The 15232-nt window shown below is 34.3% G+C and overlaps 1 protein-coding gene across 2 annotated transcripts; it reads left to right on the plus strand.

Moving 5' to 3' along the window:
- Nucleotides 1-501: 501 nt before the first annotated feature.
- Nucleotides 502-14868, plus strand: ETAA1 (ETAA1 activator of ATR kinase). Of its 2 annotated transcripts, XM_024741630.1 has the most exons (6): nucleotides 502-921; nucleotides 1993-2121; nucleotides 2394-2470; nucleotides 5526-5638; nucleotides 5894-7941; nucleotides 13057-14868. In XM_024741630.1, exons 1-6 carry the CDS (start codon nucleotides 615-617, stop codon nucleotides 13182-13184), a joined length of 2802 nt encoding a protein of 933 aa, XP_024597398.1. In that variant the 5' UTR covers nucleotides 502-614; the 3' UTR covers nucleotides 13185-14868. The 2 variants fall into 2 exon arrangements, with proteins under 2 accessions (XP_024597398.1, XP_024597399.1); XM_024741631.1 differs by lacking the exon at nucleotides 502-921 and having other exon boundaries at nucleotides 2000-2116.
- The last annotated feature ends 364 nt before the right edge of the window (nucleotides 14869-15232 follow it).

Below are 15232 nucleotides of genomic sequence, written 5' to 3' on the forward strand. Positions count from 1 at the left end.
TGATACCCTGTATGCTACTATAAATCATATTTTTTTTAAAAGTCAATGTTACATTTATTATTAATCTATTGAAGCATGATTGATCTTCGAATATTGACTTCATATCAGCAACTCTGTTAATTTATGAATTTAATAACTTTTCCTACATGTTTTGATTTTCTATGCACATATCCTCCATGAAAGAAGTTTCATGCCTTCTTTCTTAATCTATACCTGTATTTCCTCTTCTTCGAAATATTAAACCCTACAAGAACCTGAATCTGAGTAAACTCAATACACAGATGCCAGTGGATTCTTTCCACGTCGCATGCTCTCATTCTCAGCTATGGTGGCCAGACGGCTGTCCCTTTCAACCAGTTCCTATCCTGACGAATCCGAGCAGAGTAGAGCAGGTTCGCTGCGCGGGCTGCCGAAGCGCGCCGCTTGAACCCTGGCCGCCCCGCCCCTCGTCCGGACGCAGCCAATCAGAACCCGCCTCTTACGAGCGTCCCACCGGCCAAAATGGCGGCGGCCGTTGGCGCGGGGTCCGGTTTGTAGTTCCGTAGCTCCGTTGCTCTACTGCTCCCGTTGCAAAATGTGAAAGGAGAAGCGGCTGGTGGAGGGCGTCCTACGCAATGAGTCGGCGAAGGAAATATGGGGACAGCCCTGGCCTGAAGAACACGCCGCGCAAAGCGGCGGCGACTGAGGAATGCAGCTCGGTGGTCGAAACGGGGAAGAGGCGGCTGAGGTCGGCCCGCGGTTCAGGGCCCTGTGGGGCTGGAGAGAGGCCTCCCCGGCCCCTGCCGCAGCAAGAGCAGCCGCCAATAGCCGCTTCGTGCAGTAAAAGTAACCCCGAGGGTGAGACGTGGGCAGCGGGGCCTCCCTGCGCTTCGGCGCCGCAGCTTCAGAGGCCAGCTCGTGACCAGGAAACCCCGGGTGCAGGTGGGAGTGGAGTCTGAAGTTGTGTTTTCTTTCCCTGGGCTTCTCCCTCGTGAGTCCAAAATTAACGCGACCCCCCCCCGCCCAGGGCTTTCATCCCCGAGTGTGAGCACTGCCCCGTTAGGCGTGACAACCGCTTGTCGCCCCTGCCACAGGAATAGATTGTGGGGTTTACCTGTTGGAGGGAGGAAGGCTAATTTGTAGGCTGCTCCTCCAGGTATCAATAGTGGCAGAGGGAGGAGAAATAATATCTTGTGCCTTCTGCTTATTACCACGGGAATTATTTCCCCTTAAACTTTTTGCCCTGATCTGACTTAGAGAAGGGGCCGACTGGAATATATAGCTATCTCTATCCTCAAAGCCTTGGTGATGTCTCAACTCGTTATGAATAAACCGGAAGTTCCCTTGTATAATATCCCTCATAGTAGGAAACCAAGGGCCCCTGAGTATTTCATTCTGATCACTTTTTGGTGTTCAATTTTTTCTAATAAGTCCTGGTAGGAATTGAAACTCATATAAGAGCTCTTTCCTAGAGCATGTTCTTAAAATACAGCTTTTATTACCTTGTTTTTAGTTTGACAGAGCAATTGTAGAATAAACAAAAAAAGTGATACTAGACAAAACCAAGAAATGGCTCACTAAAGCTTTTTGAAGTAATTAGTGTAAGTTGCATAGAGTTGGCAAAAGGAAGCTAAACATAGACTTTTTCTGAAGTTTCTGTTGAAATGCTTTTGATTTTTGAAATGTATCTGTAAATTACAGGTGCTTCCCAAAACCTCCTAGTTCCAGGGGTAATGAATGGAATGACTAGGTTATACAGTATTGTACATTTATAGAGCTATTAGATTGTCTTAAAATACTTGCTATTTACAATGTCAAACTTATGAAGTACTACAGGGATTTTATGTGAAACATTTCAGTTGTGGCTAAAGTAATATAATCATCTCTGGGAAAGAAATTTATAATTGGACTATAAATAAATTTAGTCTAAGCTGGTATTTAACATTGGGGTATTATGAAGTAAAGTAATGCTTTAAAATGCAATAATTGTTATTTTAATCTTATTTTATGTAGAAATGTATGAAACACCAAAGAGAATGCTGCAAATGGATTTATTGTCATCTGCCTTCAGTTCTCCTAATGATCCAGATGGACAGAATGATATCTTCTGGGATCAGAATTCTCCAATGACGAAACAGTTAGGTAATTTGTTAAAACATTTTTATCTGGGTGAATATTTGATTAATGATTAGGATTTAACTGTAGAATTTCAGTCAGATATCCACATCAGGAACTTTTATACAGCAAATGTTTTTCGAGAATATTAAGTGATCATGTTTCTGTGATACGCGTGTAATGTCAGAATGCGTAGTGATCTAAGCCATGCTAATTAAAATTGTGTTCTAAGACGTAACTACTATTTTTAAAAATTAGTTTTTTGTTTTTAATTTATAGAAATGTCTTTGTTTCTTTAGGTAAAGGAAGAAAAAAGCGGATTTACACCACAGATAGTGATGAAATCTCACATATTGTTAATCGCATTGCTCCTCAGGTAAATATCAGTATTTTATAGTTTATTTTAAAACAGTGAAAATATGCCACTAAGTTTTTTTTATAGTTCATTTATGTGAAAAATATTTTGTCTTATTCTCTTTTTTAAAAACAGAGCAGCAAAGATTATTTTTACCTTTTCTACCACTGAAATGCATGTTTTGAAAAAAGGACCATAATTTAAAATTGGTAATATATATTTTCCTAAGCATATGTATATACTTTTTTAGAATGATGATTTTTAACTAAAGCTTTGTGTTTATTTTGTTTTTAATGTTATTTAACAATATATGGTATCATTTTTCAAGTTACTAAAAGTTTAAACTTCTAAGTTTTGGGTGATGGGTATTTTTTTTCCTGTCTATAGCACACCTTTTCCTCATTGAAACTGCTTTCCTTAATACTTGTTGGCTTATAATATCATCAAGAAACATAAAAATGGAAAAAACATTGGATTTGGAGTTAGTTCTCAGTCTGCCTCCTATGCTGGATGACCCTAAGCAAGTCCCTTAAACTCTCAGAACTTTAGTTCATTCAGCCATTAAAATAGAATTATTACTTGTATTGCTCTCTTTCTTGGATTATTATGATGACTGAATTGGATAAAAATTTATGTAAACTACAGAGCACTACAGATGCTAGGTTAAAGTTAATTATGATAGTTAAATTGTTTGCTGTAACAGAACTGTATTTAAAAATTCATTTCAGCTCTTGTAATGCTTGAGTGTAAGGGAAGTATAAGTTCAGGTCAACCTCTGTTCTGGACCTCTTTCCTTTCTCTTTTTCTTATTTAGCAACATTTAAATCCAGAAAACACCCAATTTTTGCTTAGTATGTTTTCCATAGGAAGTTTAGTATTTTTCCTTGAAATGCCCTTTGATAGTGACTATATGTTGACCATAAACAATAGATGACACTGGCCCAAACTGGTTGCAAGGATCACCATCATCCAGGTGGAGGAGACAGGAAATAAAGTTTTTCTTAGCAACTATAAAACATTCAGAATTACAGCTAACACAGTCAAAACAACTCTGTTGCTACTAGCTCTACATTCCATGTTTGGTATGTCATAGAAATGCATTTTACATACAGTTCATTAGTTAAATAGCCTTTATACCATATACTGCTTGCTTCATAAGTTAACAATAGATCTTCATCAATTGTGGGTTTCACATGAAAGAAGCATAATAAAATGTGTTTGGGCTGGCCAGCCTCAATAGTGATAAAAAGATAGTTGAGTAAATTATTGGACTCTACCTAAGTGGGCTGGAAATAATAACTCACATAAAGAAATGGCAACAGTATGCAAGTGGTAACTTGAGTATAAGAAAAAGTACAGTGAAATTAGTTGCTTTTAAATATTACCATTTTCAACTGAGCACTTTTAAAGCACGTAAATCTTTGGTAATATCAAGGTCTTTTAAAGAACTTGTCATTTTCTCAGAATGACATATTCATGTTGTTTATTTTTAGGTGAGTTATCCTCCTCAAATAATTATTTAAGTCACCTTAATAGTTCCAGAGATGACATTTTTTTTAATTTGCACTTTTAATTGTCAGTCATTTTGCTTTCTTCAGGGATACTTTTTGTACAATGTTGTTTTTTGAAGATGGTGTATATTTTTCCATCATTTTTACAACTCTGCACAGTATACTCTAGGATATGTGCTTAGATACCTTTTACAGCACCTGGATTGTAATTATTGATGAGGAAATTTTAAAAATATAACATTTACAAATACTATAAAAAATACTATAAAAAACACATAGGACCCATGTATATATATAACTAGATGTATAAAGTTATTGTACTTTTATATTCTAAAAATGGAATGAATTTTAAATTACTTGGTAAATGGACCGAAAAGTATCCATAATTAAATCATTAAGAATGTTATTTTCCCCTAAATTCAAGATTGTTGAAACAAAAGGGAAAATATGTATTGCATCTAAAATCAAAATTATTGCTTTTCTTGGGTATTTTGCAAAGCTAAAATCTACTAGGTTCAACTGGACATCTAAGAAAACTGCTTGTTGATTGAGGATTTTGAAATACCAAGTTGTAGGTATCTTTTCACCTAACTTTCTAGTGAATAAACATGAACTGACATCTTTATGCTCAGCATTTTGCTAGATGCTGAACTATCAGGAATAGTCCTTGCCTTCAAGTAATCTATGAACTAGTGATAAGATTATTTTAATTTGTGTGATAGTTGCTTGTTTATGCTCATTCTAGGTACTATAAAAATAGAGTAGAAAATGATTAACTTGTTTAATTTATTGGTTTGGTTTGTAACTAATACACAAATTTATTCTCTAATTTTATGCATGATCAAGTGACTGAAGGGTATAGCAGAAAGATCCAGGACTAAAATGGCTTTTTTCTAGCCTTAATACTGGTTAAGCTTCTTTACCTGCTTTCTCTACTTACTCTTTATTCTTATCCCTCATTCATAGCATCACTTCTAACCTTGCACTTATCTCTAGCTTGGTCCTGATTTAATTCTAAGTTGTCTTAATTCTACCTAAGTGTTGTCAATTAAGGTCAACATGGATTGTCCCAACTTTAGATAAGCGTTATAATGGAGATAGGGAAAATTTGGAGAATCAGGTGATACAGAAAAAACTCCATATGTATCTCTCTTTATTCATAATACTAATGATTCCTGCTACATGGTTTATTTCTGATACTAATGTTTATTTTATGAATATCTTATGACAACTGAAATAAGTTGTTCAGTTTTCTTTTGATAAAAGATGTGCTTTTACTAGCGAACATGCATTTCCTAATTAATTAAATTCTTAAAAACAAAATTTTTTTGAAAATAAGGAATTCCCAATTCTGAGTGTTTTCATTCCCAGAAACATAAATAGATCACTTCTTGCAGCTTGTTAGTGCTGTCCTCCATCTTCTCATTGTTTTGGAGTTTGTTTAGTAGCTATCACCTTACCAGAAATTATTGCTTTAAGAAAATAATTCAGCATAATTAAAGTGGATTTTTGTTTGGTTGGTTTTGGTACTTTTACACCTCTTTTTTTTTCCCCTTCTGCCAAAGGATGAGAAACCAACAACAGACTCCATGCTGGGCGTGTGGATTGGTGCAACTGCTATTCCTTGCACTCCTAGTGTAGCAAAAGGAAAATCAAGAGCAAAACTCAGCTGCACAAAGTAAGTTCAAACTTCGCAGTTTTTCTAACATTCAGTGAAGTAAGTATTTTTAATATTCTGTTTTGGTTTTGGGAATATGTCAAAATGGTTATAAATTATTTTCCTTAATTTTGACATGTAAAGTTTTGACTTAAAATAATTATAATATCAGTATGTGTTAAAACTTTTGAATTTTAACATTAAAATATGTTAAATAACAACTGAATATTTATGACTTAGAACTTAGTTGTAATTTTTAAAATATTTGTTTAATAGGTTAAAATCACAAAATCAGGAGGAGGAACTTATGAAATTGGCTAAGCAATTTGATAAAAATATGGAAGAGCTAGATGTGATTCAAGAGCAAAACAGGAGAAATCATGATCTTATCCAGATGATTTCAGAAGCAGAGACTTTAAATAATTCCAGAGATAATGTACAGATGCAGTTACTACATGATATAGTTCCTGAAATAGATAATGCTATGATAAAGAAGCCAGTGAAAGAAAACAGGATATTTGTGGTAAATGATCAAAACAGCAGTCAGAAGCCATTTGACCAAAATGCTGAAGCAGCCTTTATCGCCATTTTTGATGGTTCTACTCAGAAATGTAGTGGACAGTTAAGCCAAGATCTGTCAGATGCTTTCTTGAACACCAGTAGTACTACCTTTGGAAAGAAAAACGCTTTGAAAGAGGAGAACATCATTACTAATGAAACTCTGGTCACTGAAAAACTACTAAATAAAACCCAAGGATCACTTTCTCATCAAGTAGATAATCCTGGAATGACAAAATCATATGTGACTTCCTGTACTAAGGAACCAGGAGCTTTTAATAAGCACAGTAATACATTTACTACCAGTGATTTTGAGGATGATTGGGAAAACTTACTAAGTAATGAACCTTTTGTTATGCAAAATATTGAAATGTCTGAACTTTTCGCTGTCCCTGAAACAGCCCAGATTACTGATCAAAAGGAAATTTGTACCTTTAACAGTAAAAATGGTAAAAGTAAGTCAGGAATGAATACAAGTCTAGATACCAGGTTAAGGGATTCAAAAATTTTACAAGATCTTCCTTCAAAGACATGGAACAGTGAATTAACAGATGCTGCAAAATACAGATTTTCACCAAAGCCGAATGATAAACCAAATAAATTATCATCCACTGGAAATAAAGTGAAATTGGAGAAATCTTTTAATACAATTGTTCAAGACAAAATTCAAGACTGTGCAGTTGCATCTAATCTGGCAAAAGTAAATGAAGATACTCATATTAAATTTACTTCTAATGTAAATGCTTCTGAAAAAAAGTTTACTTTGAACCCAGGATGTTCTAATGAACAAAAAAATAAGTCCATTTTTAATCAGTCTTTGAAGGCACCTACTAATGTCGAGCCTTTAGGCTCTTCAACTTTGGGCAATAAAACCAGTGTTTGTAACCCAAATCAGACTAATGTATCAAAGCTTCGTTCTTTCTTTGATGATTGGAATGATACATCATTTACCAATGAAATTGTTAAAGCCTGTCATCACTTAGAGAATACCTGGGAAGCAGATGATGTAGATGATGATTTATTATACCAAGCATGTGATGATATTGAAAGACTAACTCAGGAACAAGACATTAGAGTGGACAGCAAGACATCAGAAAGTGTATTTGGGATCAATAATAGTTCTAAACACGGAGCCAAAAATGTGTTTACTACACCTAAACAAGGAAGTCAGTTGGTGCAATCAAAGCATTTGAATCTGAACAGCGTTTCAGTGCAAACATCTTCATTGACAGATAGCTTACAAATAAATAAATCAATGAAGATGGAGAAAAGGGAAATTTGTGGAAATTCTCCGGGGTTTTTAGGTGCCACGACAAATTTGACTATATATTCTAAGAACTCAAATTGTCAGATCAGTAATCTGCATGTCTCTTGGAATAACACTGATGTTCCAAAACAAGTGAATAGTTCCAAATCGGTTCTCACAGGAAGTTCAAGTTTGAATGTGAGTTCAGATCATATGAGTACAGAAATTGCTGCTAATAAGAAGAAATTGAGTACTCCACATCTATCGCATAGCACCATAACAGACGAAACTCAGAGTGACCTTAACAGAACAGTGAAAATTTCTAAGTACATGTTTACAAAGATAAAACATTCTCAAATTCTTTCTCAGTTTAATAACAATTGTATAACAGGAAGTATCTCTGGTACCAAAATCACACAGGGTTTGCAGAAAAATAAAAGTGTCAACCCATTATGTGGGAAGGCTGTTCAACAGCAGTCTTTGGTGAAATTTTCTGAATCTTTGAAACAAACTTCAAAAGGTATGTATGAAATAATTTTCTTTGAAAAGTAACCAAACTAGTTATTTGTTTTATTGAATTTGCATAACATACATGTTAAAAACTATGATGTTTAACTAGAAGTTTTAAAGTGATTCTTAAAAACAATGATGCTGGAATATACAAATACTGGGTGATTTATGTTTTGAAAAGACTGCATCGAATTCTTTGCCAACATTTAATACAGTGACTAGTGTATAGTAGGCACACGATAAGTATGTGTTGAATGTTTTCTGAATTATTACCTGGAAAATTTTACTTATAGATTCATGTATTACTGTGTGAAGATTCCTTGTGTTCACTAAATATCTCATTGTTTTAAAATTTGAATAATCTTACTCCTGTGTTTAGCAGAATATTGAGGTGAACACTGTTTGAAGATTTAGAGCATTCTAATTAAATGCCTTTGCTAGAATACCATCTGATATAAAACTGTTAGTTATGATGGTTAGAGTTGTTATTTACTTACTCAGTACATCCTGTGATCTTTGATTCTTTCCAGTTCTTTTCCCCAGTTCTCGTTTCTATCAGATTCCATTGTTTCTACCTCAAAAAATATATCTGAAAACTGTCCATTTTTCTCACTGTCTCCTGCTACCACCCTCATGCAAGCCAACGTTTCCTGACTGGACTACTGCAGTTCTTTTACCTGTTCCCTGTCAATTCTAGTCTCCAAAGAGCAGAATCATCTTTTAAAACAAGAGAAAAAATAAAAAACAAATATGGCATTTGTCTGCTTAAAGACAACCTTCAGCCACTGTCCGTCATATTTCAAATAAATCCAGACTTTACCCTGTGATCTTCAAGGCCCTGGATTATCTCTCCTTAACCTTCCTGTCCTCTTTTTTTTGCCTTACCTATTAGGCTTCAGCTACACCAGCTGTACTTCAGTTCCTCAAACAGAATAAGTTCTTTTCTAGTTCAGGAGCTTTGACTGCTAGTCCCAGCTAACACTGCTTCCCAGCATGTGACCGCCACCCCTCCTTTGGCTGGTGCTTTTTTTTAAAAAAATTAATTTATTTATTTATTTGTGGCTGCGTTGGGTCTTCATTGTTGCACGCGGTCTTTCTGCAGTTGTGGCAAGCAGGGGCTACTTTTTGTTGCGGAGCGTGGGCTTCTCATTGTGGTGGCTTCTCTTGTTGCAGAGTATGGGCTCTAGGCACGTGAGCTTCAGTAGTTGTGGTGTGTGGGCTCAGTAGTTGTGGCTTGCGGGCTCTAGAGCGCAGGCTCAGTAGTTGTGGTGCGTGGGCTTAGTTGCTCCGTGGCATGTGGGATCTTCCCGGACCAGGGCTTGAACCTGTGTCCCCTGCATTGGTAGGTGGATTCTTAACCGCTGCGCCACCAGGGAAGTCCAGTTGGTGCTTTTTTATCCTTAGGTCTCAGTTTCAGTATTGATATTACTATCTCACAGATGCCTTCCTTCAACAGTCTATAAATGCTTTCCTTGTTATTTTCAGTCATCTCTCTTATTTCCTTCATTTCTTTGATCACAGTTTGCAATCAAATATTGATAACTGTCTGTCTCATCAGTGAATACCTAGGCCTACCACGGCAGCTGCCAGTTAGATGTTTAATGAGTATTTGAATGAACATCATGCAATATAATGTGAAAAGTCTGTCATTCACTGATACTGTAGTAGTTTTTAAAAGGGAATATTTCTGGCATAACTACATGTGCTTCTTAATGCCCAGGGCACTTCACCAGAAACCTAGTGCCCCCACATGCATACGCCAAATCTGCTGGCTCTTTTCTGTTTATCCTTTAAAAGCCAGTGTGTTTCTAACCACGCAGAATGATTAAGGTTCTCTTTCTTTGGGTTTCTCCAATACCCAGTGCTAACTTCTGTTACAGCATTTGCTATGCTAGCTTGTAATTATAGATTTCCTTAATCAGTCTCCCTCACTTGGGGCTAAGCATTAGGATTCTTACCTATTATGTAGATCAATGCTTCTATGGTTAAGGGAGTTTTTAGTTTCTTTTAACATGATTGTTTTCTGTTTAGATGATGCTTTTGTTGGCATTATTGCTACAACTTCCCTATTTAAGTGATCCTTCCCTTTAAAAAAACATTGTAACAGTAATATGTAGTTTTATAAAAATAAAGAAAACAGTATACATTAATTGGAAGTAAAAAGGTAAGTCCTCTATTTCTCCTTTCCTCCAACCATTCCTCAGGGAAATTATATAGTATACACTATCTGGCAACTTGGTTTTGCTTTCAATTAATACATTGTAACTGTCTTTTCCTGTTAGTACATATAGATTTGCTTTAGTCCTGTGAGTGACTACATAGTATGTCATTATATGGATGTACCATAATTTATTTAACTGTTTCTCTGTTGATGGAGGTTTAGTTTGATTGCAGTTGTTTGCATTATAAACAACAGTACAGTCCTCCAGTGAATATTCTACATAAATTTACACACACTTGTGTGATTGTATGTTAATTACTGAAAATTTATGTAAGGTTCAGAATGTTTTAAATTTTGATGGATATCTCCAGATCGTCCCCCCAATCACATCAATTTATATTCTTATCAACACTGACAATGAATACTTCTCCACATTGTCACTCAAACTAGATATTTTGAAGCTTTAAAATTGTTGTCAGTCTATAATAGTTTTAAACATTTAAGTTTATGTTTAAATAAGTATAATTAATTGAAGCATGCTTCCAACATGAATTTATTTACTTATAGTTGTAATTCCATTAAAAACTAAATCTCTCTGGAATATTTGAGTTTTTCCAAAACTCCTGTCTCCTGTCTTATCTGCATTTTTTTAATGGATGGATAATCTGCCTTTCAGTTTACTTTACAATTTTTCTGTTAAGTTTGATAGTGCCTAATATTATTGCAGAGCACAGGCTCTAGGCGTGCAGACTTCAGTAGTTGCAGGACGCAGGCCCAGTAGTTGCGGCGCACGGGCTCTAGGGTGCGTGGGCTTCAGTACTTGCGGTGCGTGGGCTCAGTAGTTGGGGCTCACGGGCTTAGTTGCTCCGCAGCATGTGTAGGCTCAGTAGTTGTGGCGCACAGGCTTAGTTGCTCCACAGCATATGGGATCTTCCCGGACCAGGGATCGAACCCGTGTTCGTTGCATTGCCAAGCGGATTCTTAACCACTGCACCACCAGGGAAGTCCCACTTTCACATTTTAAGTGGTTGAAAAAAATCAAAAGAAGTATAATACTTCATGACTTTTGAAAACTATATGGAATTCATACTTCATTATCCATAAACAAAGTTTTATTTGAACACAGTCACATCATTTACTTATATGTATCGTCCATTGCTGTTTTCATGCTGCATGGGCAGAACTGAACAATTGCAACAAGAAATCACATGCTTTTTAAAGGTTAACATACTTTCTGGCCTTTTACAGAAGAAAAAAGTTTCCTGACCCCTGCTTTGGGATTAAGATTAGAAAGAGCCACTCTTGCTTTGTACCTCGCAATAGTTTGAGACCTTGCTATGTATTTTCATTGCAGATTGTGTTAAAGGAAGTGCTGATGGGAGACATGAATGACTCTTTTGAAATCAGATTTGCCTAATGAGACTTTATTAATATCACAAAACCAGCTGTAAGGCCAGTTTTAGGGAGCTATGTTCTTTTCTGCCATCATGGACTATTAACCTATTTTCCTTCCAAATTTATGGTCAACTGAATGTAAATTGTGTGTGTGTGTATTCTGAGTTTCTTGTGTTTCTCAGCTTTCAGACTAAAATAATAGATAAATTAGTCAAGCTAATTTTAAAGTATGCTTTAGTATTATTCTCTAAGAAAAAATAGCTACAGTCTGTGAGATAATTGACTTAGAAAATAAAAGGCAACAGAATCATCCAGGGAGTTTGAGATATGTGTCCCTTACCCTGAACACCTTCTCTCATTTCTGATTATACTGAGGAAGGAAAGATGGTATATTTTGAGTAAATATCTACCTTAGTTAACAAGAGAAATGTCATAACCACTAAATTCTGAACCTCTATCTAGCTGTCAGTGTAAATAATATTTCTCTGCTGACAGTGCTGCAAATTCTTATTTACTTCTCTGAAAGGTAGATTTTACAACATAAACAGTTTTACCAATACACGGTCACTTAAATATGTATTAGGATGATGGGCTTGATTTTAAAACATTATTTAAATGAAAAAATAGTTTTACTAATTTTAAAGTTTGATTTTTATAGCATTACATAGATAATCTAATATTTTAGCCCAGAGTGACTTAACTGTGGAATTAATTTTATTAGAAGTCAGAATTTTGGTAGAGGCAGAATTGGATGTGTTATTAAAATAGAACTTTCTCATTTTCATTTATCTAAGTTAAAGCATTGTTTATTTTATAGTAGGCTTATCTGAAGTATACACTAAAGTGTGTTGCATAAGAATATATCAGAATGCTTCATATTTTATATATTAAAAGACATTCATATTGAAAATTTTATTCAGATATCCTGCTTCTTGAAATAGTTTTCCAATGTTTGTAGAAAATATATCTTCTGAATAAAAATATAATATCTGACAGTGAGTTACATGTTTATTGACATAATAGATTTCAGTCTATTACTCCAAAGTATTTTTCCTGGATAGCTGAAATGAAAATCTTGGAGTTCTATAGAGGAAAAAAAGTCAGAGTAGGAATATTAGCATAGAATATCTTATAGTAAAAATATACTCTTTGAGGTATTGGTATCTAATTTAATCCATTATATTTTGACTCCTTTTCTATTACAATTTATATAACAGTTAAAATTCCAATTTGTTTTTAAAATATATTCATTTATTGGTTATATAAATTAGATGTCATTGTTCACAAAAATTATTTGCTGGGTAGTCAAAATGTACAAGTTTTAATCAAATGGATTTTATCTCACTGTGAAAAGAGTGCATCAAACAGATTGATCAGTGCTTGATTTTATTTTGGCCTAGAGCCTTGTACTGTACTGTATCTGTACTTGTAGTCTTATATTTAGTAAAGTATAGTTTAATAACAAAACCAATGTAGCAAATCTGGGTAATAAACAAGTAAAAATTAAAATTTATTCAGAACGACTATATAGTCTGTAAAGCTAATATCTATATTTGGTTTCATTTTTAGAGGAAGAAGAGAAAAATAGAAAGTATTCTCCTGAAGAAATTCAGAGAAAAAGACAAGAAGCGCTGGTTCGAAGAATGGCCAAAGCACAGGCATCATCTGTAAAGAAAGACAGCTCCCACTTAACTTGATTTCTTTAATGAAATGTTACTTGGGAGGTAACAAAGACAGTTGATAACTATCTATGATAGGAAATATTTTTTCTTGATTTCTCTATGAGAAATTTAATGCTGAATTATAAAGCATGGACTTCTACTTTATTTAATAAATCAGTGTTTACAATGGTCAGTGAAACCTTTCCTTGGAGATGTATGTGAAAGTAATTGCATGTCAGTTTTGGAAATTCAGGAAAGTTAGCAATTATGTAGTAGAATCATACAGAGAAAAGTAGTTTTATTTTTAAATACTGTGATTGCAGAGGATCATCAAAAAATAGATAATCCACTTAACTCTTACTGTAATAAATCTTTTCCTAATACAAAGCTTCAACTTACTAATAGAGATTATTTCTTTATAGCTTTTTTCAATAACTGTTCCTTAAGGTTTTTATACATTTCTGAATTTTAATTAATACTTCCATATTCTTAGGAACATGATTGGTAGGAAATAAAGGACTTCATAAGAAAACTATTATTTTCAATTCCTAGTTTGTAATAGCTGTGAATTTAAAATTTTCTAAAATGTAATACATTTTGGTGTAAAAATGTAATACATTTTCTAAAATGTAATACATTTTGGTGTATTACATTCTAAAATGTAATACATTTTGGTGTAAAAATGGTTCCCACCATTTTTAGGGAAAATGCTGATTTAAGAATTTTAGTTTTGAAAGAAGAATGGGGATTAGCTATATAAGTAGTGTACCATCAGTAACATTTAGAACTGTCAGAAACTTTAGATATCATCTGGTCCAGCTTCTTCACTGTATAGGTGAGAAATGAATACTGTTATTCCCAAAGTCAGAAGGCAAGTTGGAGCTGTGCTAGGATTAGAATGATTTCTTTCATTCTAGTGGATACTTAGGCAAATGGTACCATTTGCTTCAGAGTATTAATTAGTACATAAAATAACTTGTGGGCGCATTAATTATTTTATAGTATAAAACTTTAAAAAAGTAACTAAAATACATCAAGTGACTGATAATAATGCTTATTGTTTCTTGTATTAAAGAATTAACCATTCCAGGATATAAAAAATGAGAATCTTTTTCAATTTTCCTATAACTATGTAATTTTCCCTTGATTAATTTACTGACTTTGCTAATTTGTTCTTCTCTGTTACTCTCTTTTTAATTTTACTTGTTTGGAATTTGCGAAGCCAGAAGTAAAAATCTTAGCTGAGGGCATAAGGATGGTAAGAATGCTTTATTTATCCCAAATGGCTTTAGGAGACCTGACGAAAGTTATAAATATGAAACACCTATGAGGATGTTCACCACTATTCAGGTATCTTAGAGCTATGATAATATCAAAGTAATTAAATGCGTTTTAAGGTATTGCTCTATAGAGGTACATAATTTTGAAAATTGTATTTTCATATATACAGTGGAGTAACATATTCTAGGTAATGTTTATTTGCCTAACAATATATAAAAAAGTATCTAGATAAATATAGGGAGTTTTTCTGTGTAAGAAAATGAAGAGCTGAGAATCTATCTTTTTCTAAAATGGCTTCACTGTGTTCTAACTACTCTTTGGATATCTCTACTTTTGCTTAAGCTCCCCCCTGCCTACCACTTGATTTCTCTAGAATGCCTTTAGCCTATTGTGTCCAATCATTAAGACTCAGCCCAATAAATTTCAGTTGCTTTGACAGTTGTACCCGACCATCCTTACTGGAATTGATTTCTTTTCTCTTATCATTGTGGTACTTATTTCTTGTATCTTTTGTTGGACAGTTCTATAATGCCTTATATGTTATTCAGTTGTATATGTATTCTAGTAATACTTCTAAAAGTTCTTTGTTTGAATCTCTTCCATAATTTTGTCATATTCTCAATACAGCCTATGCTACTGTTTACTTAGCAGTTTTCTTTAAAATGACCCCTTTTCTCTTTAAAGGCTGACTTATAGTACTTAGGGATGGGGGTGGAAAAGTGGCTCAGCAAATCTGAGCCTGAACATGCTCTTCACAGTTTCCTTTTCTATCCTGATTCCTCTTTTTTTTTTTTTTTTTTTTT

This window comes from Neophocaena asiaeorientalis, unplaced genomic scaffold, assembly GCF_003031525.2.
Source record: "Neophocaena asiaeorientalis asiaeorientalis breed wild unplaced genomic scaffold, Neophocaena_asiaeorientalis_V1.1 scaffold381, whole genome shotgun sequence".
Taxonomy (NCBI): domain Eukaryota; kingdom Metazoa; phylum Chordata; class Mammalia; order Artiodactyla; family Phocoenidae; genus Neophocaena; species Neophocaena asiaeorientalis.